Source organism: Oncorhynchus mykiss, chromosome 5 (assembly GCF_013265735.2).
Source record: "Oncorhynchus mykiss isolate Arlee chromosome 5, USDA_OmykA_1.1, whole genome shotgun sequence".
NCBI lineage: Eukaryota > Metazoa > Chordata > Actinopteri > Salmoniformes > Salmonidae > Oncorhynchus > Oncorhynchus mykiss.
In genome coordinates this window covers 12262732-12283909 of record NC_048569.1, presented here as the reverse complement: position 1 = coordinate 12283909, position 21178 = coordinate 12262732, and the positions used below count along the sequence as shown (strand labels likewise).

Below are 21178 nucleotides of genomic sequence, written 5' to 3'. Positions count from 1 at the left end.
ATTTCTCCTGACTGAGTGGTGAGGTATTATAAGTAGGTCAGAGTTCTGAGTTATTTGTCGACTGGTACCTGTTTGGCGACTCTTCCTACGTCCGAACCTATATCTGGAATAATGACGGACAATTCCACCATGAACCGTAGCGATTAAAAAAAAAAAAAAAAAGGAGTGTGTGTGTAATATATATATATATATATATATATATATATATATATATATATATATATATATATATATATATAAAAATTTGCCGGTGCCCTTTAGCCCCAATAGTGCATTTCACATGCTTCATGCGCCATCAGGAGTTTTCCATAAGAGTAGGTGATAGCGCTGACGTCAGTCACAATCTCCTGGTTTTAATGTCTATGATATTGACAGGCTGATTAGCTAGGACAAAATGGTGTGACAGATTTACACGCAAAGTTTGTTGAATTTAAGAATGGGGTGGTAGTATCTAACAATTGTGTTCAAATCAGTCTTTGACACCTTTTTGTCCTAGCTAATCAGCCTGTCAATATCATAGACGTTAAAACCAGTAGATGGTGATAGCGCTGACGTCAGTCACGTACTTCTATGGATAACTCCTGATGGAGCATGAAGCCGGAAGTATTTGAATATGAAATACACTATTGGGGCTGAAGGGCACCGGCTGAAAAAATAATAATTTTGCTACGGTTCATGGTGGAATTAACCGTAACTAGCAAAGGATCATGGTCGACGTAGTCGTTTTCATCCTGCCTGAGTGAATCTACCATAGCAAACGACGCATTCTTTATCAGAATGGTCCACCAACCACGGATATTCCCCCGAAGTGGGAAAAGCATAGCGAAACAGGCAGACACAGGTCTGTAAATATGTTGCACGGTGGGCTAGATAATTTGACCTTTATTTAACTAGGCAAGTCAGTTAAGAACAAATTCTTACTTTCAATGACAACCCACTGTTCCTAGGCCAACTGCCTGTTCAGGGGCAGAACGACAGATTGTACCTTGTCAGCTCGGGGGTTTGAACTTGCAACCTTCCTAATAAGGTTGCCTTTACACATTGTTACGTATCGTGGCATTAAAACACACCGGTAGGTAGCTCTTTTTGTCAGGTTTGTACTTTCCTCACTATCAGTGGCACCACCAGTCTTTTGTAATAAGTAGTATTTTGTGTTTAGTGAAGTTAAATTGGTCAGCCAGACACGACATTGCCAAAAGTATATGTGGACACCTGCTTGTCAAACATCTCATTCCAAAATCATGGGCATTAATATGGAGTTGGCCCCCCCCCCCCCCCGTTGCTGCTATAACAGTCTCCACTCTTCTGGGAAGGCTTTCCACTAGACTTTGGAACATTGCTGCAGGGACTTGCTTCCATTCAATCACGAGCATTAGTGAGGTCGGGCACTGATGTTGGTCAATTAGGCCTGGCTTGCAGTCGGCATTCCAATTCATCCCAAAGGTGCTCGATGGGGTTGAGGTCAAGGCTCTGTGCAGGTCAGTCAAGTTCTTCCACACCAATCTTGACAAACCATTTCTGTATGGACCTTGCATTGTCATGCTGAAACAGGAAAGGGCCTTTCCTATGACGGTGCCACATTGAGTCACTGAGCTCTTCAGTAAGGCCAATGTTTGTTTATGGAGATTGCATGGCTGTACTCTTTTTAATTTCATTTGTATTCACCTGTCAGTAACAGCTGTGGCTGAAATAGTCAACTCCACTAATTTGAAGGGTTGACCACATACTTTAGGCAATGTAGTGTTCTTACCAACTTGGGAATCCAGGGGGAATTGTAAAAAAATAAATAATAATTGTCATGATAAACCAGTTAACATTGGATTTATCATATGTTAATAGCCATTTGGCTGAAGTGTAAAAATACATAGTAAGCAGAACTAAACCTTCCAATGATCAGCTGTTGACCCTATCATAGAGGGTAGAAACTACACTTTTATTCTCTTCATAATTAGACTTGCTGCATTTTCGTCCTTCTAGTTTTTCCCTGGTTCAATTATTTTTTTTCAGTTATTAGCAGCACAAGAGTGGATAATTGTGGATTAAAGTTAAGCAACTTTTTAAATAAAACAATACTTTTCGGTTTAGTTGAACATCTTGTTCATGTCAGTATGCGATTACTTTATTGAGATCCTCCATTAATCTTCTTTGTGAGTTGATGCTGTTCAGGTGGGTGCCTTCTCCCTTGTTAGTTCAAATGTTTTAAATGAGAGTCAATTAACTAAGACCATACCCAGCTGTATTGGTGTCTATGGGAGACCCACCCCTTGTGACCTCTTGTGACCTCTTTCCAGTACAAGACATCCTTAAATCATGCACAGATGCGTGCGACTTGGCTGCAGTAAGACATCTGTAGCCTAGATTTACGTTAATACTTCTAAACATAATGTTTTGGGTTCTCATACTTACAATGTTTTGATTGTTGCTTGACCAGTTGCTAAGATTATATTTGGTTGTGATCTTTGCTAAATAACTATTTTGGGTGCATCAGTTGCTTACACTCGTTGACAGTCTGTAGCAACAGCTAACCAAATAACCATTTTACTGGTTGAAGTGTTTATAATGCAGTTGGTTTACGATAGTGACACATTAAGCTTTCATACGGGCTTTAAAATTACAATCCAAAAGTATTATGAAATGCACTCGTAAGCAAAAGGTAAATAGAGGCTTTTTTTTTTGCTTGCGTTCTGTAGAACTCGTTCGTGTTCTGCCACCAACTTGCGCGCATCGCCCTCGTGCGGCAAAGTTTGACCACAGAGAAAGGGAGTCTTCAATACCACCCGGTTAAGGCCTGCGTGAACTGTCGTCAGTTTTCAAACTGAGGCGCAACATCGCGGGAACGCTTGCGAAAAGACCAGGCCGGGGTTTGAGTAGTCAATGACAGAACGTTCTTCATTACAAGTTAATTTACTCAATCTAAAGACCCAGCCCAAAATTAAGTAGTTGAACATATTTTTCATATCAAAGGAGTGCATTTGATTTGAGACCCTGCACATGCGCAGTTCAGCACGAGACGATGGATAATGTTGTGTTTCTGATCATGAGTTTTAAGCTAGCCATGACATCGCCTACAGGTGTGATCGGGGATTTCTATTGGAGACAGAAATTGCTTCAATATAAATACTGTTATTTCTTTGATATTGTCATTTATCCACGGTCATTGCCATACGTCCCAATGGTAAGGACGTCCCAAGGATTCCGAATAGCACTAGCAATTTATTCACCATCTTAGTGAAGTTTTAACATTTCGACAAAGGTGAAAGAGATTGACCCGGAACAACATAGCCAAGTAGCCGGAAAGAGGTTTACAGAAATAGTAGTTTGCAAAAAGAGGGATGTATCAAGCTAGATTGGACCTGACTAGGTAACGTTGTAAAAGTATTAATCTACGTTTAGGTAAGAATTATATCTATGCAAGGTCTTTGTGGGTGTAATGCTTAGCATTACCTAACATTTTAATTTACATTCTTCGGAAATAAGCAGGTTCCCTCAGTCCAGCTAGCTAACGTAATGCAGCTAGCCAGTAAAGCTAACGTTTTTGTTTTCAGCTTATAAACTAACGAGTTGACATTTGCTAAATTAAATTTTCTGACTAAGTGTTCTCTTGTAAGAGTTTTTGTTTTGTAGAATGACAGGCCAAGAATAAGTTTTTCCTGTCCGCATTGGCTAGCTAGCTTGTGAGCTAGCATAATACCTCTCACCGATACGGGTTCTACGGGAAATGGTACGTTTTGCTAGCTTTTGTATTGTACTATTTACCAACTAGCAAGGTGTATATACCACTTAAGTTAGTTTCAGTGGTAAGGTATTTAGCAACTTGGCTAACTTTGTACACTAACGTTAACTAGGTAACGTTATCTGCATAGCTAGCTTGTTACATTCCTTGAATTTTTACCGTTGCCCGTTTAAAGTAATAGCTAACTAGCTAGATAACTTTACTTAACAGTAGTTTATCTACTCAATACAACAAAAGCAATATTGTATCTAACGTTAACTAATAACTAATTTCGTCGTAAACATTGATCAAACTAGGCTTAAGTAAATTATTTGAAGTAGACGTTTACTGGTAGTGTTCCGGACTGGCAAAGGTGATTTTAAGTAGATAATGTTAATTATCATTACTCAACCCTGAAACTGCAGGTCGACGTTCTCATGTGCCCATGGAGAAGGCGGTCTTTGAGGGGTGGCTGGAGTCAGTCTCCGCCTCTTTCCTCTCGCTTAGTGACCAGCAGCGCAACCAGTCCCTGGACCAGCTCATCTCGCTGAGTAATGCTGTCCAGCTCCGGCACCTGTCCAATGGGCTGGAGGCGTTGCTTAAGAGGGACTTCCTGCGCCTGTTGCCCCTGGAGCTCACTTTCTACCTGTTGCGGTGGCTGGACCCGCAGACCCTGCTTACCTGCTGCCTGGTGTGCAAGCAGTGGAACAAGGTCAGGCTCTCTCGCTCTGTTGGCTCCCTGGTGTTTAAGCAGTAGATAGAACCAAGTTATATTCTTTTCACACCATGGTGCTGTCTAGCCTAATATTGGACTATAGGAGCCTAACGTTAGTCTTTAGTCCAACGACTTTACATGTTCAGTTTAATGGGCGAATTGGCTCTTGAACCTAAAACAGCCAAATACTTCAGCTAAATGTGAATCTGTTCTCAATTGCGGCATGGTTCTAGATATATAAATCCCTCTACATTCATATCACTAAATAATTTCACAAATGCAAAATACACACTTACTCTAAACTGTTTTCATACAGTTGCATCCAACAGTATTTTTAATTGAAAACACGTTTGACATCTTTCTTCCATTTACTCTCAGGTGTTCGGAGACGGCGATAGCTAATTAGCACAGGTATTTCATTGTCTTCAGTCTGTTTTCTTAAAACAAGCGCAGTAACATGGACAAATTAGTCTGTGTGGGAACCCTATAAAGGTGTTTCAATTGAACCTTTTTGTTATTTGACAATGTTTTCTCAACGATATTAAAGATAAGGTCTTTATTTTTCCAAAACCGTACCACAAGCAATAATATGTTAATGTTCAGTAAACCGCCACGCTCTTCACAAAACCTCCCCCCTCTTCACAAAACCTCCCCCCTACAGAAGACTCCTTCGTCCATTGACTTTTATGTGTAATGGAACAGTGATCAAGGGCTATGTGCTGAACCGTACTGAGCTGGCTCGGTTATTTTCTGTTCACTTTCAACTTTCCGGTGTTGTTCTAGCAGCTATTGGTGGATGTATAATAGGAGCAGGACCAGTGGTTCATTTGTAAATCAGGAGGTGCTAAAACAAAAAGTGAATGCGAGTGGTGGGTGATCTGGGGAGTTCTGAGGTACCGGAACACCTTTTTACATAAAATATCAAGGCATTTGCGTAGTGACAGAGCAGTAGAGTGGAGGCACTTAAATAAGTTGAACACATGGGGAACATTTTTAGTAGCCTAGGGTCTTGGGAAAATGTGGCCTTTCATAAAAAAACAAAAACATTGTTAAAGTATTTTCAGCTCAGGGCCTCCCGGGTGGCGCAGTGGTTAAGGGCGCTGTACTGCAGCGCCAGTTGTGCCACCAGAGACCCCAGGCTCTGTCGTAACCGGCCGCGACCGGGAGGTCCATGGGGCTACGCACAATTGGTCTAGCGTCGTCCGGGTTAGGGAGGGTTTGGCCGGTAGGGAAATGCTTGTCTCATCGCGCACCAGCGACTCCTGTGGCGATCCGGGCGCAGTACACGCTAACCAAGGTTGCCAGGTGTTTCCTCCGACACATTGGTGCGGCTGGCTTCCGGGTTGGATGGCGCTTTGTTAAGAAGCAGTACGGCTGGTTGGGTTGTGTATCAGAGGACGCATGACTTTCAACCTTCGTCTCTCCCGAGCCCGTACGGGAGTTGTAGCGATGAGACAAGATAGTAGCTACTAAAACAATTGGATACCATGAAATTGGGGAGGAAAAAGGGGTAAAAAAAATAGATGTATTTTCAGCCCGGGCCTAATATTCTAAGAGTTGATCCGGGTTGGGCCGGCATGAGTTTATTGTTCGGGCAACATAGTAACCAGTTTGAGACCAACGCTTGGCTGTGTGAGAAGATCACCAGTATCTCTCATATAACTAGAATTAGCTAAATGTTCTATGATCTCTCCCCCTCTGTTGATAGTTGAGCCTGCAACTCATCTCTCCAGCGTTGCACTTCATTTATTTCCTTACAGAAGCGCGAATGGTTCTGAAGGAAGTGCAGCACCCCTGATAAATTGAAATACATTTGCTAAAATTGTAGAATTACTGCTGTCTGTTAATGAAATAACTCCGAATAGCCTACTATACCATTGGAAAGCCATTTGCTTTCCAACCTGTGTTTACCCTCGATTGTATTTGAAATATTGCAAAAGGCCTGTTTTGTCTGCATTGTTATTTCAGACAGATTTGCCGTGCGTTCCCGACTGTAGGCTATTCCTTATTATTGGGCTACACCAAGGTTTAAAAAAAAAAGAAGAAAAAAAGGGGTGAATTCATTAACAGACAGCAGTAATTTTATAATTTTGGCAAATGTATCAGCGGTGCGGCACTTTCTTCAGAACCCTTCGCACGTCTATGCTTTTATAAGGAAATAAGTGGTGAAGTGCAACGCTGGAGAGATGAGTTGCAGGCTCATGTCTATCAGAGCAGAGCGAGAGAGATCATAGAAAGTTAATCTAATTCTCGTTATCTGAGATACTAGTGCGCTTCTCACACAGTCACGGCCTGCGTTTGTCTCAAACAGGTTACAATGTTGTGCAAACCATAAACCCAGTACGGCCCAACCCGAACTCATAGAATATTAGGCCCGGGCTGAAAATCTACTTTACTTTTTTTGTGGGGGGAAGGAGAATTAATGAAGAGGCAACTCAACTCTAATGAACTTTGGTTGCTTTTATTATGATTTTTACATTGAAAAAAGTGAATTATTTTTTCATGCCAAAAGAGGTACAGGATCCGGCCAAATAGGTTCCGGAACAAAACAGTCCAACACGGAGAGGTGCCTGATTCTGTTCTGGCAGGATCCGTCTCAAATTAAGCACTGAGCGGGACCATACCAGTATCGCCCTTCTCATTAGTATCGTGGCAAGGAAGCAAGACATGGAGCAGATATAACTTCTTTAGGAAAACCAACTTCATGTTGGATGCACATCAAGTTGTCATCCAGATTCACATTGATTCACATTATTTTCCATGCTATAGCACACACTATTTGTCATACAGCAGGCTTTTAAACAACAGAGTTTGGTCTGCTTTGTGTTAAAATTTTTCCAGTGGAAAAAATATTGCGATACTGGTTTCCTCACAGCCCTAAGGCCTAACCAGACCAGTGGTTTCATTACCACACCATGATGTATGAAAGGGGTATTTTGTTACAAGCTTGTGTGCAAGCAATTGAATAAGGCCAAGGTCTCCCACACGTGACACTGATATTTTTACCCCGTTACTGATGTTCACTTTGATATTGGCTCTTCACATTTTGTACCTTTCCCCCTAAGATTTGTGTCTGTTATATCTGGGTTTCTTTGTCCTCTGTGGTTTCGGTTGAACTGTGACATCCTTTCAGGTGATCAGCGCGTGCACGGAGGTGTGGCAGGGCGTGTGTCGGGACCTGGGCTGGCGCATCGACGACTCCATCCAGGATGCGTCCCACTGGAAGGGTGTCTACCTCAAGGCCAAGCTGCGCATGATGCAGCTGAAGAACCAGGAGGCATTTGAGACGTCGTCGCTCATCGGGCACAGTGCCCGTGTCTACGCCCTCTACTACAAGGACGGCCTTCTCTGCACAGGTGGGTTATAGGCTTATGGTCATTTTGGGGTGTAGTATACTTCTGCCATTATGTTGACTGGACGGCCTCTTAATTTTGTCCTCTTTGGCTTTCTGGGTTGAATTTAAGGTTTGGGTGTAAGCAGCTGTGAGTGCTAAGTGTTTTTCTGTTGTGCAAAATGGAATATCTATAACAATCGCTAGTTTGCTAGTGATCTTTTGTAGTCTGTTAAAATGATGTTGCTGTTACACTCTGTAATTCCTTATTGTAAAATTCACAAATTATTTTGAAGGCTCTGATGACCTTTCTGCCAAACTGTGGGACGTACGCACCGGGCAGTGCATCTACGGCATTCAGACGCACACCTGCGCCACGGTGAAGTTTGATGAGCAGAAGCTGGTGACTGGTTCCTTTGACAACACCATTGCCTGTTGGGAGTGGAGCACGGGGGCCAAGATCCAGCAGTTCCGTGGGCACACGGGTGCAGGTCAGGGGACCCCTGGGTCGTCTCGAACCTTCCCATTTGCTGACTTGAGGTGTTTTGCAGATCATGCGTACTGTGTCCAATTCCTGACATGAAGGGATATTCCACAATAGTGGCATAATGAACAAGCTTTGTTTTTTTTACAAAATGTGTCCATATGAGCCAACTTGTGAAGAAATATTTAATTCTGAGGTTTTCTGATAAAAGGTGTGTGTTGTGGGCATTGTAGTATTGCAGTCTTTCTCCCATACCTTTATATTATGCCTGGTGGTTCCTAGAGACAGCTGACCTCTGCTGATCTGTGGGGTTTTGATTGACAGGCAAATATAAACTGATTTTATGCATGAGCTGCCACTCCAAGTAGCCTCTGTTGCAGAGAAATTGTCAAGTCTATTTTCAGTATTCTAGCATCAAATGTTTCTTCACATATCAATCCTTATATTTCTTATGTTACATGGAGAAAATAACTTCTAAGTATATGAATTATGTTGCATAGCCCTTTGGATTGGTGTACTAATGCCAGGTCTCTCTCCTTGGCTCGGTCAGTGTTTAGCGTGGACTACAATGATGATCTGGACACACTGGTGAGTGGCTCGGCCGACTTCTCTGTGAAGGTGTGGGCGCTGTCGGCAGGCGCCTGCCTCAACACCCTGACGGGACACACTGAGTGGGTCACCAAGGTAAACTCTACCAATATGTCCTGAATTACGTTCATGATTGCTGCTCAACTGCAGATTGTTTTGAATCAGAACGTTATATCTACATGTTTGTGGGGATCCGTTGAGGTCCTGGGGCAGAATAGTGCAGAATTACAAGTCTTGATCACCTGATAAGTAGCAACTTTTGGATACAAGGTGATTTGTAGATCACTAATTGGGTACGTTGTACGTAGTCCTGATTGCAATCTCAAACGTGCACATTGTCTTGTGCAAATGACCGCAAAATGAATGGAGAAGTTTGCACAGTGTTGCATTCCTGTCTAGCACACACTGCTTTTTCTGCTGGTAAATTGTCTAAAAATGGCAAGCTGCCCAGTGTTCAATGGGAATTCTAGATTAAGGATCCATACTAAGTTGCCCAGTGTTCAATGGGAATTCTAGATGAAGGATCCATACTACTACGCTGCCCAGTGTTCAATGGGAAGTCTAGATGAAGGATCCATACTACTACGCTGCCCAGTGTTCAATGGGAATTCTTGATGAAGGATCCATACTACTACGCTGCCCAGTGTTCAATGGGAATTCTAGATGAAGGATCCATACTAAGCTGCCCAATAGGAATACTAAGCATACTAAGCTGTTCAATAGGAATACTAAACACAGCAAAAAACTTCCCCTCACTGTCAACTGTATATTTTCAGCAAACTTGTGTAAATATTTCTATGAACATACGATTCAACAACTGATTAAGTACTGCAGTGCATTTCCTCCTCATGGACTTCACCAGATTGGCCAGTTCTTGCTGTGAGATGTTACCCAACTTTTCCATCAAGGCACCTGCAAGTTCCTGGACATTTCTGGCGGAAACGGCCCTAGCTCTCAACCTCCGATCCAACAGGTCCCAGACATGCTCAATGGGATTGAGATCCGGGCTCTTCGCTGGCCATGGCAGAACACTGACATTCCTGTCTTGCAGGAAATCATGCACAGAACGAGCAGTATGGCTGGTGGCATTGTCATGCTGGAGGGTCATGTCGGGATGAGCCTGCAGGAAGGGTACCACATGAGGGAGGAGGATGTATTCCCTGTAACGCACAGTGTTGAGATTGCCTGCAATGACAACAAGCTCAGTCCGATGATGCTGTGACACACCGCACCAGACAATGACGGACCCTCCACCTCCAAATCGATCCCGTTCCAGAGTACAGGCCATCTGACCATCACCCCTGGTGAGACACAACCGCAACTCGTCAGTGAAGAACACTTTTTGCCAGTCCTGTCTGGTCCAGCGACAGTGGGTTTGTGCCCATAGGTGACGTTGTTGCCGGTGATGTCTGGTGAGGACCTGTCTTACAACAGGCCTACAAGCCCTCAGTCCAGCCTCTCTCAGCCTATTGCAGACAGTCTAAGCACTGATGGAGGGATTGTGCGTTCCTGGTCTAACTCGGGCAGTTGTTGTTGACCCCTGTACCTGTCCCGCAGGTGTGATGTTCGGATGTACAGATCCTGTGCGGGTGTTACATGTGTTCTCGCAGTGGCAGACCAATCAGCTGTCCTTCCTGTCTCCCTGTAGCGCTGACTTAGGCGTCTCAGTACGGACATTGCAATTTATTGCCCTGGCCAAATCTGCAGTCCTCATGCCTCCTTGCAGCATGCCTGAGGCACGTTCACACAGATGAGCAGGGACCCTGGGCATCTTTCTTTTGGTGTTTTTCAAAGTTAGTAGAAAGCAGGGACGTTTCTTTTTTTTGCTGAGTTTAGATGGAGCCAAACTTGAGTCTGAAGACTCAAACCTTTCCCCTGTGTAGGTGATTCTCCAGAAGAGTGAAGTAGAGTCCATGGTCCACTGTCCTGGCGACTACATCTTGTTGAGTGCTGATAAATTTGAAATAAAGGTAATGTGGTTCATTCATTTCTGCTTCTTTGTATCCAGCGCCTCGTCAACTTTCACGCAACGATTGACCCTGTGCGCTGTCTTGTCACTGTAATACTTAAGATGCACAGTGTCCCCCCTCAGCTCCATTTGACCACAGCACTGCGTTATGTCTGCAGATGTATGTATGTATGTGTATATATATATATATATATATATATATATATATATATATATATATATATTTATTTATTTCATTTTTATGTATTTCACAGGTTTGGCCTATAGGCAGGGAAATCAACTGCAAGTGCTTGAAGACTCTGTCCGTGTCAGAGGACCGCGGTGTGTGTCTGCAGCCTCGCCTGCAGTTTGATGGCCGCTACATTGTCTGTAGCTCGGATCTGGGGGTCTACCAGTGGGACTTTGCCAGCTTCGATATCCTCAGGTAAAAACTGTCCGGGGCCTTGTTTCCTGATAAACAGAACTTAGCGCTTCATCTTCTATGTTCAGACAGGCCAGGTATGATCGGACACGCTTACGTGGTCTGCTTTTTTACTGTCTCAAATAGCCAACTAATAATCCTGTTACCAACCCTAAATAAACTTGTGGAAAAAATTGTGTTTGACCAGATACAAGGCTATTTTACAGTAAATAAATTGACAGACTTTCAGCACGCTTATAGGCAAGGACATTTAACAAGTTCAGCACTTATACAAATTATTGGCTGAAAGAAATTGATGTTAAAATGATTGGGGGGGCTGTTTTGTTAGACTTCAGTGCAGCTTTTGACATTGTTGATCATAGTCTGCGGCTGGCATTACACCCCTTGCTATATTGTGAATAGAGTTACCTGTCTAACAGAACACAGAGGGTGTTCTTTAATAACCTCTTAGAGCTAACTCCCTACTTTTTTCAATTTCCGCCTGAAGACATACCCAAATCTAACAGCCTGTAGCTCAGGCACAGAACCAAGGATATGCATATTCTTGGTACAATTTGGAAGAAAACACTCTGAAGTTTGTAAATGTGAATTGAATGTAGGAGAATATAACACAATAGATCTGGTTTAGATAATACAATGAAAATAAAACATGCGTTTTTTTATTTTTGTATCTTTAAAATGAACAAGACAAAACAAACATTCAGATAGGATGATGGGGACTATTTCAGTGAAAAACATAAGAGGGCAACAGTACTTGTGCAAAGTTTCAGAATGACAACATCCAAAATGAATGTGCTACATGATATTTATCATGAAGTCATCCAGGTGTCCCACACAAGTGGCCAAATTGGTGAAGGTATACATTTTGAAACAAATAACTATATACAAAATACCAAAATGGTATTCTAACACACCCCCCAAAAAATGGAGGGGAAAAAATGAAGAAAAAAATATATACATTTACAAAATAATGTAACTATTTACACACTTTCAATATTTGGAAGATCCTCAGTCCTCTATCAAATCAAATGTATTTATATAGCCCTTCGTACATCAGCTAATATCTCAAAGTGCTGTACAGAAACCCAGCCTAAAACCCCAAACAGCAAGCAATGCAGGTGTAGAAGTACGGTGGCTAGGAAAAACTCCCTAGAAAGGCCGAAACCTAGGAAGAAACCTAGAGGAACCAGGCTATGAGGGGTGGCCAGTCCTCTTCTGGCTGTGCCGGGTGGAGATTATAACAGAACATGGCCGAGATTTTCAAACATTCATAGATGACCAGCAGGGTCAAATAATAATAATCACAGTAGTTGTAGAGGATGCAACAGGACAGCACCTCGAGTAAATATGAACAGTTTAGGGTTCCATAGCCGCAGGCAGAACATATGAAATTGGAACAGCAGCAAGGCCAGGTGGACTGGTGACAGCAAGGAGTCATCATGCCAGGTAGTCCTGACGCATGGTGCTAGGTCTCAGGTCCTCCTCCTCTGAGAGAGAATTAGAGAGAGCATACTTAAATTCACACAGGACACCGAATAAGATAGAAGTACTCCAGATATAACAAACTGACCCTAGCCCCCCGACACATAAACTACTGCAGCATAAATACTGGAGGCTGAGACAGGAGGGGTCAGGAGACACTGTGGCCCCATCTGATGAGAGTCCTGGACAGGGCCATACAGAAAGGATATAACCCCACCCACTTTGCCAAAGCCCTACACAATATTGTGCTGCTGATCCCAGGGGCCATAGCAGTCTCTTTCTGCTGTAAAGCATGTGGCGCAGGTGATGGGGGACTTAATTTTGCAAAGAACACAGCGACGCCTCCATGCTGTGCCCTTTTGGCCCTGAGGCACATCCATTTCTGCAGAAATAAATTCGGGCAGATGAACACCACTGGTGGCAGGAGCTGGATGAACCAGCTTCAGTGGGGGATGTAAACCTTGGCCCTGGGGGCTGCCATTCGGAGTCAGTGTCACTGTGAAAGAATGTTCAGTTAAACTATTCTAACATATGAGCCCTGTATCAACAGGTATAATAAACAGATATGTTCCCTGTACTCATAAATATTTATTATTATTATGACCTGCTAGATCTACTGTCTCTTATGTTATGACATTTCAGCTAGATCTACTGTCTCTATTATATTATGATAGACCAGCTGTATCTACTGTCTCCATTTCACTTTGGCCATTGTGGGCCTGCCCCCCCCCTCAACAGCCTCAAATAGGCTATTTCATGTGGGTTGGGGTGGGGCGGCAGACACACGCATCTCACATTTCATGACATTACATGTTTATATATTGCTTCTAAAATAAAAAAAAACATATTTTATATTATTAATTTCAAACAAGGCATTAGCATGAGAAGAACTTACCAGTCCAAAACGATTCCTCCACAATCGCTAAATTAATCGTCCTACAACAATCTGTCTCACTTTCCCAATCAATTTATTCTAAAATTGTGTGTACATCTGTATATCTAGACTTAGATTTAGCTTTCCCTGACTTAGTCGCCATAATGATTGATATATAAACAGCTGAATCTGCGCTTTTACAACAACAACGCTGTGCGTAATATGTGTTTCTCCTTCCGGTATGAAACTTCAATAGCGAATTACTCTCTTTACGCTGGAGCTTACTACATGGGTTGGTCTTGCAACACATAAACATGACCTATTGCCGTTTACCTCAGCTCATTGGTGATCTACCCAGCTAGATTTCAAGACGATCAGTGGTCATTGGGTTAAAATACAGTCAATCAACGAAACAGCGGGCAAATCATTGGTGCACAATGATGTCATGACTTATCTTCAAATCGGTTTCTTTCAGTCAATACGTCCCGCGAAATGACCCATCAAGTTTGATTGTGTTACAAACAAACCTGTTGATTGCAGTGAAACCAAACATGACTGGAAAAGTCAAGTTCTGTGTGGGTTATTTACATGGAATGAGACGAAATTCACGACACAAGCGGTTCACAAAATGTTTCGTGTTAGGCTATTAAAACGGATTTTATCAAACAAAAGATAATTCATTGTGTAACAATGAGCATTGGAATTGCAAACAGACGAAGATCGTCAAAGGTAAACGATTTATTTTTAATGCAGTTTGTGATTGTTACGCCTGTGCTGGTTGAAATAGTTGTTTTTTATTGGGCTTTATGCTCAGATAATTGCATTGTATTCTTTCACAGTAAATATTTTTTTAAATCTGACAACGCAGTTGGATTAGCAAGATTCTAGGCTTTCGATACATGTGAGACACTTGTATTTTCATGAATGCTACATAAATAGTAATATTAAACTTTCACCGTATGTTGTGGAATTTCAGCCCGCTACTGGGTTCCGTGCTCAGAGAGGTTAATGAAAGCCTCTCCAATATAATCCAGGTATTATCAGGAATTCCCCAGGGCAGCAGTCTAGGCCCCTTACTTTTTTCAATCTTTACTAACGGCATGCCACTGGCACTGAGACACAGGCTTTACTATGTATGCGGATGACTCTCAACACTATATGTCAGCTACTACAGCGGCTGAAATGACCAACACTTAAAGAGATGCAGTTTCAGAATGGGTGGCAAGGAATAATTCGGTCCTAAGTATTGACAAAACTTAAAGCATTGTGTTTGGAACAAATCATACACTAAACCTTAAACATTAACTAAATCTTGTAATGAATAATGTGGAAATTGTGCAAGTTGATGTTGCTAAACTGCTTGGAGTAACCCTGGATTGTAAACTGTCATGGTCCAAAAACATATTGATACAACAGTAGTTAAGCTGGGGAGAAGTCTGTCCATAATAAAGCGCTACTCTATGTTAACTATCAACAAGGCAGATCCTACAGGCCCTAGTTTGTCGCACCTGGACTACTGTTCGTACTGTGGTCAGGTGTCACAAAGAGGGACTTAGGAAAATTACAATTGGCTCAGAACATGGCAGCACGGCTGGCCCTTAAATGTACATGGAGGGAAAACATTATTGACATGCATGTCAATCCTTCATGACTCAAAGTGGAAGAGATTAACTTCATCACTACTTGTTTTTGTCAGTGTTGACAAGCGGAATGGACTGAGCTGTCTGTTTAAACTATTAGCACACAGCTGAGACACCCATGCATACCCCACAAGACATTCACAATCCCGAAGTCCAGAACAGATCATGGGAGGTGCAAACTACCACATAGAGCCATGACTACATGGAACTCTATTCCACATCAAGTAACTGATGCAAGTAGTAAAATCAGATAATAGAAAAAGGTAAATACACCTTATGGATCAGCGTGGACTGTAAAGACACACAGGTACATGTGCACACATGCGCTAGCACACGCACCCCCACACACACACACACATACAGGTATGGCGGTATTATACATTTTGTAGTGTGTGTAGTTATTCAAATGTAGCTATATTCTGGTGGTAAAGGCCTCTAAGCGTTTGACATAATGATTTTGATTCCCTCTTGTTTAAATGCCATTCATGGAGCAGTAAACACATTTTACCCTTTAAATATGACCAATAGATGTCAATCTTAACCTGACGAGAAGCTGACGGCCTCAGCAGGTCAGTGCAAGTCGCCACTAACCAGGAACAAGTTTTATTAATAAGACAAAGAACTAGAGACCGCTGCAATCAGAATAAGTATATCAATGAGAATATCCGTGGTTGCGAACAAAATTACTTGTGTGGGTATTCATATATAGAATGCAACTGAACTTTACCTGCCAACAATAGAATGCAATGGAACTTTACCTGCCAGCAATAGAATGCAACGGAACTTTACCTGTCAGCAATAGAATGCAACGGAACTTTACCTGCCAGCAATAGAATGCAACGGAACTTTACCTGCCAGCAATAGAATGCAACGGAACTTTACCTGTCAACAATAGAATGCAACGGAACTTTACCTGCCAGCAATAGAATGCAACGGAACTTTACCTGTCAACAATCAGTTACTGAATCTCCTTGTGCTTCTTTCCAGGGTCATCAAAACACAGGACCCTGCCAACCTCTCCCTGCTCAGCTTTGGTGAGGTATTCTCGCTCCTCTTTGACACCGACTTCCTGTATGTCATGGATCTGAGGACAGAAAAAATAACTGGCCGCTGGCCCCTGCCCGCCTACAGGAAGTCCAAACGAGGCTCCAGCTTCCTGCCGGGAGTCACCTCCTGGCTCAATGGGCTGGATGGGAGAAATGACTCTGGCCTCGTGTTCGCCACCAGCATGCCCGATCATAGCATTCACTTGGTTCTGTGGAAGGAAAACACCACTAGAGGTGAAACCTACGATGGCTAGGTTGTCAACTGCCATGTAAACAGGGTGCTCTGACTTGAAACCCATAGCCAAGTTAGATAATGCATGGACCAAAGTGTTAATGTTTTTTCTACCTTTTCTTTCTCGACACATGCTCTCATAATCAAACATCATGCAACGTGCTTTCAGAAAGACTATTGGAGATGGTTTCACCAACTGAAACGCTGCTATGAATACAAGGGGATGAAAGGCCCAGTTCAGAGGGCAAAGGCAGCGGTTGGTGTTAGTTCCAACCTTGCCATGGATTCTCTCTTGAAGGAAATACGACGACGGGGAGGGTGGCTGAATGAAGACGGAACTCTCGAGAAACTGAGTGGTCATGTCAGGCTCCACAGCTGTAGATATTTCCCCTGTATTACTATGTATTGGGACCTTTACACTTCGGACAGGGTTCTTCAAGCAGCTCAGAGACGGGGAGTTGCCTTAACACAGTACTACTTTACAATGAAATACATTATGACTGTGTCCTAGGTTTTTCATAGACTGACTGACCATCCCCATGAGAGTTCCATGTTGACATTTTCAAAGTGGTTTAGTGCATTGGATTTGTACAATGTGAAGCGTTTGTTGGATATTCAGTGTAACTCCATTGTTGGATAATGCTTTTCTTAGTGGTGCTTGTTTTAAAAGTCAACTTGAGAAATTTAGTCGTGCCTTTTTCGTTTGATTTAAATATCCATCTGTCTGATTAAGAATTCCATTTCCCAGGCACACTGCAATAACATGACTGTGCTGTACATTTTCTTTCATACTATAACAAACTGCATATAATGCATTTCTAATACCACTATTTACCCTACATGATTCACTTGAATATATTTTGTGAATTGCAGTATTGAAGTATAGACCAAGTTCAGTTCTAGGTTATTTTTCTTAAAGGCTTTGAGGTTAGAAGTTTTCACAGTGTAGTGATTTGAAAGTGGACAATTCCACTTTGTTACAGCCTGAATTTTAAATGGATTCAATTGATATTTTGTCACCGGCCTACATAATTTCACATTTACACCACAAAGACCAGGGACCTATTGGTAGAAGGGTTTTTAAAAAAAACATTGCATTTCCTTAAGAGCATGGTGTAGTTATGACACTTTAGATGGTGTATCAATGCACCCAGTTACTACAGAGACAGGCATCCTTCCCGACTCACGTTGCTGGAGAGGAAGGAAACCGCTCAGGGATTTCACCATGAGGCCAATGGTGACTTTTAAAACAATTACACAGTTGATTGGCTGTGATAGAACACTGAGGATGGATCACCAACAATGTAGTTACTACACCATACTAACCTAATTAACAGAAGGGGAAATAAGGAAGCATGTACAGAATAAAATACTCTAAAACAACATGTTTGCAACAAGGCACTAAATAAATTCTGCAAAATAATTGGTAAGCAATTCACTTTTTCTCCCAAATACAAAGTTATGTTTGGGACAAATACAACACATTACTGAGTACCGCCATACATATTTTCAAGCATAGTGGTGGCTGCATCATGTTATGAGTATGCTTGACATTTTTAAGGACTGGGGAGTTTCTCAGGATAAAAAAATATACTGAATAGAGCTAAGCACAGGCCAAATCCTAAGGGAAAACTTATTCAGTCTGCTTTCCACCAGGTACTGAGAGATTAATTCACCTTTCAGAAACACAATAACCTAAAACACAAGGCCATATACACTTGAGTTGCTTACCAAGAAGACCCAATGTTGTGACCGAGATAGTTTTAACTTAAATCTACTTGAAATTTTAAATAGAATAATGGATAAATGTTGCATATTCCAGGTGTGGAAAGCTCTTAGAGACTTACCCAGAAAGACTTGCAGTTATATTCACTGCCAAAGGTGCTTCTACAAAGTATCGACTCAGGGGTGTGAATACTTATTTAAATGAGATTTCAGGATTTCATTTTCAATAAATTTGCAAACAATTCAAAAAAACATGTTCATGTTTTCACATTATAGGCTACTGTGTGTAGATATATTTAATCAATTTTGAATTCTGGCTGTAACAGGAAAATATGGAATAAGTCAAGGTGTATGAATACTTTCTGAGAGCACTGCATGTCTTATTGTGACATTAGGTTCAGCAGTGTACTTGGAGGAACTGAGTCACTAATTTCAGCGTTAATCCCAATCCATGCAGTTTTTAAATGCCCATTTCAATACTAAACTCAGCAAAAAAAAGAAACGTCCTCTCACTGTCAACTGCGTTTATTTTCAGCAAAGTTAACGTGTACATATTTGTATGAACATAAGATTCAAAAACTGAGACATGTGACTAACAGAAATTGAATGTGTCCCTGAACAAAGGGGATGTCAAAATAAAAAATAACAGTCAGTATCTGGTGTGGCCACCAGCTGCATTAAGTACTGCAGTGTTTCTCCTCATGGACTGCACCAGATTTGCCAGTTCTTGCTGTGAGATGTTACCCCACTCTTCCACCAAGGCACCTGCAAGTTCCCGGACATTTCTGGGGGAAATGGATGGCCCTAGCCCTCAACCCTCTGATCCAACAGGTCCCAGACGTGCTCAATGGGATTGAGATCCGGGCTCTTCGCTGGCCATGGCAGAACACTGACATTCCTGTCTTGCAGGAAATCACGCACAGAACGAGCAGTATGGCTGCAATGACAGCGTTGCGATTGCCTGCAATGACAAGCTCAGTCCGATGATGCCTTGACACACCGCCCTAGACAATGACGGACTCTCCAAATCGATCCCGCTCCAGAGTACAGGTCTCGGTGTAACGCTCATTCCTTTGACGATAAACGTCAATCCGACCATCACCCCTGATGAGACAAAACAGCGACTCGTCAGTAAAGAGCACTTTTTGCCAGTCCTGTCTGGTCCAGTGACAGTAGGTTTGTGCCCATAGGCAACGATTTTGCCGGTGATGTCTGGTGAAGACCTGCCTTACAACAGGCATACAAGCTGTCAGTCCAGCCTCTCTCAGCCTATTGCGGACAGTCTGAGCACTGATGGAGGGATTGTGCGTTCCTGGTGTAACTCGGGCAGTTGCTTGTTGCCATCCTCTACCTGTCCTGCAGGCGTGGTTTGGCTGTACCGTCTGTAAGCTGTTAGTGTCTTAACGACCGTTCCACAGGTGCATGTTCATTAATTGTTTATGGTTCATTGAACAAGCATGGGAAACGGTGTTTATTTAAACCCTTTACAATGAAGATCCGTGAAGTTATTTGGATTTTTACAAATTATCTTTGAAAGACAGGGTTCTGAGTTTATTTACATATGTGATTTCTCTAAAAATCACGTTTGTTGCTCTGAGGTGAATTTTTGCCCAAAGATTGAAGTCTCTTTCAGAGTATGGAAACACAAAAGTATCAGGACAGTCTTCCCAGTTTCCATGATGTGACAAGACAGCAGCTCATGAGTGGAAAGATGGCATAGATTTTTCACCATGGCTGTTTCTTCTGTTTAATGCTTCGTCTGACCTTGTTTTTTCATTTTCTTGCCCTCCCTCAAATCTCAGGGAGGGACCTAGGATCTTCTCCTCCAATACACTTAGAGGTAGGTCAGAGAGTGGAGGAAACAAGGACAGAGGGAGCAAGTATTGAAAGCTAGTAACATTTTCAGACATGGCTTATCCTTACCTTCTCCCAAGGATTCCCACACTGAAGTTCTGTACCAACGGGTAGCTCTCCTACCATTCTGTTGATGCCTTACTAAGGAGCTGGTAAATTGTCTAGTAAACCTAGACTTTTTTGTGGATACATCTGTTTCTGAAATAATATATTTCATTGAGTTTGGTTCAAACAATCGTAAGCACTGTACATGCATCGCCTCACTAAACTGTAGTCACACATGCATCCACAATCATGTTCCTTCACAAGCATACATCAATCAGCTTAATTCAGGTCTGTTGGTTGTATAACACTATTGCAGTTTTAAAAATAAATGAAAGTAGCTAACCTTAATGATAGTTACTATTTTCTTCCCTATGTTTTTAATGTATAGTTCTGAAAGTTTTATATTTGTTTCCTTACCTTGAAAGTTGTCTGGACAAGGAGAGACTGCAATCCACAGTTTTCTTAAATTCTCAAATGGATTGTGTTGCATCTATCCCCAAATATTGGCTAGCTGTCACTCTGGAGGTAGTCAGGCAAACATTGTGGCTGGATGTTACAAGTGACAGAGAAACCATTTAAACCGTCATTCTCCTGCCCTCTTAAACTTGTTGACCGGTGGCACCATTGACTTACGGCATCAATATGTGTCTTAAAATAAAATGTGTATGTGCCATTCAGAGGCTGAATGGGCAAGACAAACGATTTAAGTGCCTTTGAACAGAGTATGGTAGTAGGTGCCAGGCCCACACCGGGTTTGAGTGTTTCAAGAACTGCAATGCTACTGGGTGTTTCACGCTCATATGTTGTACACATAAGTCATGTTAACTGCACTGGGCCTTTGCCACCTAGAAATATTAGATCAAAACAGCTGCATTGAACCTTTAATCAAATTTCTAATCAATGAACATTCTAAATGACAAACTTACTGAAAAGCTTTATATAGGTGAAAAAACATGAATGGTGCCCTACCACTTGCTGACATTGTGGATTAGGGACCAGATCACAGGTTAAAATCTTGATGATGCTTTTTCTCAAAAAGTATAGCCCTGGTTACACCTTG

The 21178-nt window shown here is 42.1% G+C and overlaps 1 protein-coding gene across 9 annotated transcripts; it reads left to right on the top strand.

Annotated features, from left to right (window-relative positions):
* The first annotated feature begins 2314 nt into the window (after positions 1–2314).
* LOC110523212 (F-box/WD repeat-containing protein 2) lies at positions 2315–17917 on the top strand. 9 transcript variants are annotated; one of them, XM_021601709.2, is made up of 9 exons: positions 2693–3361; positions 3625–3721; positions 4138–4424; positions 7561–7783; positions 8055–8249; positions 8793–8926; positions 10714–10800; positions 11054–11223; positions 16204–17917. In XM_021601709.2, the coding sequence occupies exons 3-9, from the start codon at positions 4158–4160 to the stop codon at positions 16514–16516; spliced, it is 1389 nt and encodes a 462-aa protein (XP_021457384.1). In that variant the 5' UTR covers positions 2693–3361; positions 3625–3721; positions 4138–4157; the 3' UTR covers positions 16517–17917. The 9 variants fall into 9 exon arrangements, with proteins under 9 accessions (XP_036832699.1, XP_021457386.1, XP_021457384.1 ...); XM_021601710.2 differs by having other exon boundaries at positions 2693–3393; XM_021601708.2 differs by having other exon boundaries at positions 2694–3361; positions 3609–3721.
* The last annotated feature ends 3261 nt before the right edge of the window (positions 17918–21178 follow it).

Coding starts and splice junctions, on each gene's coding strand:
- LOC110523212 (XM_036976804.1), top strand. CDS start 4,158: ATGGAGAAGGCGGTCTTTGAGGGGTGGCTGGAGTCAGTCTCCGCCTCT. Junction 8,927..10,713: donor ACACTGAGTGGGTCACCAAG/GTAAACTCTACC, acceptor TCCCCTGTGTAG/GTGATTCTCCAGAAGAGTGA. Junction 10,801..11,053: donor CTGATAAATTTGAAATAAAG/GTAATGTGGTTC, acceptor TGTATTTCACAG/GTTTGGCCTATAGGCAGGGA.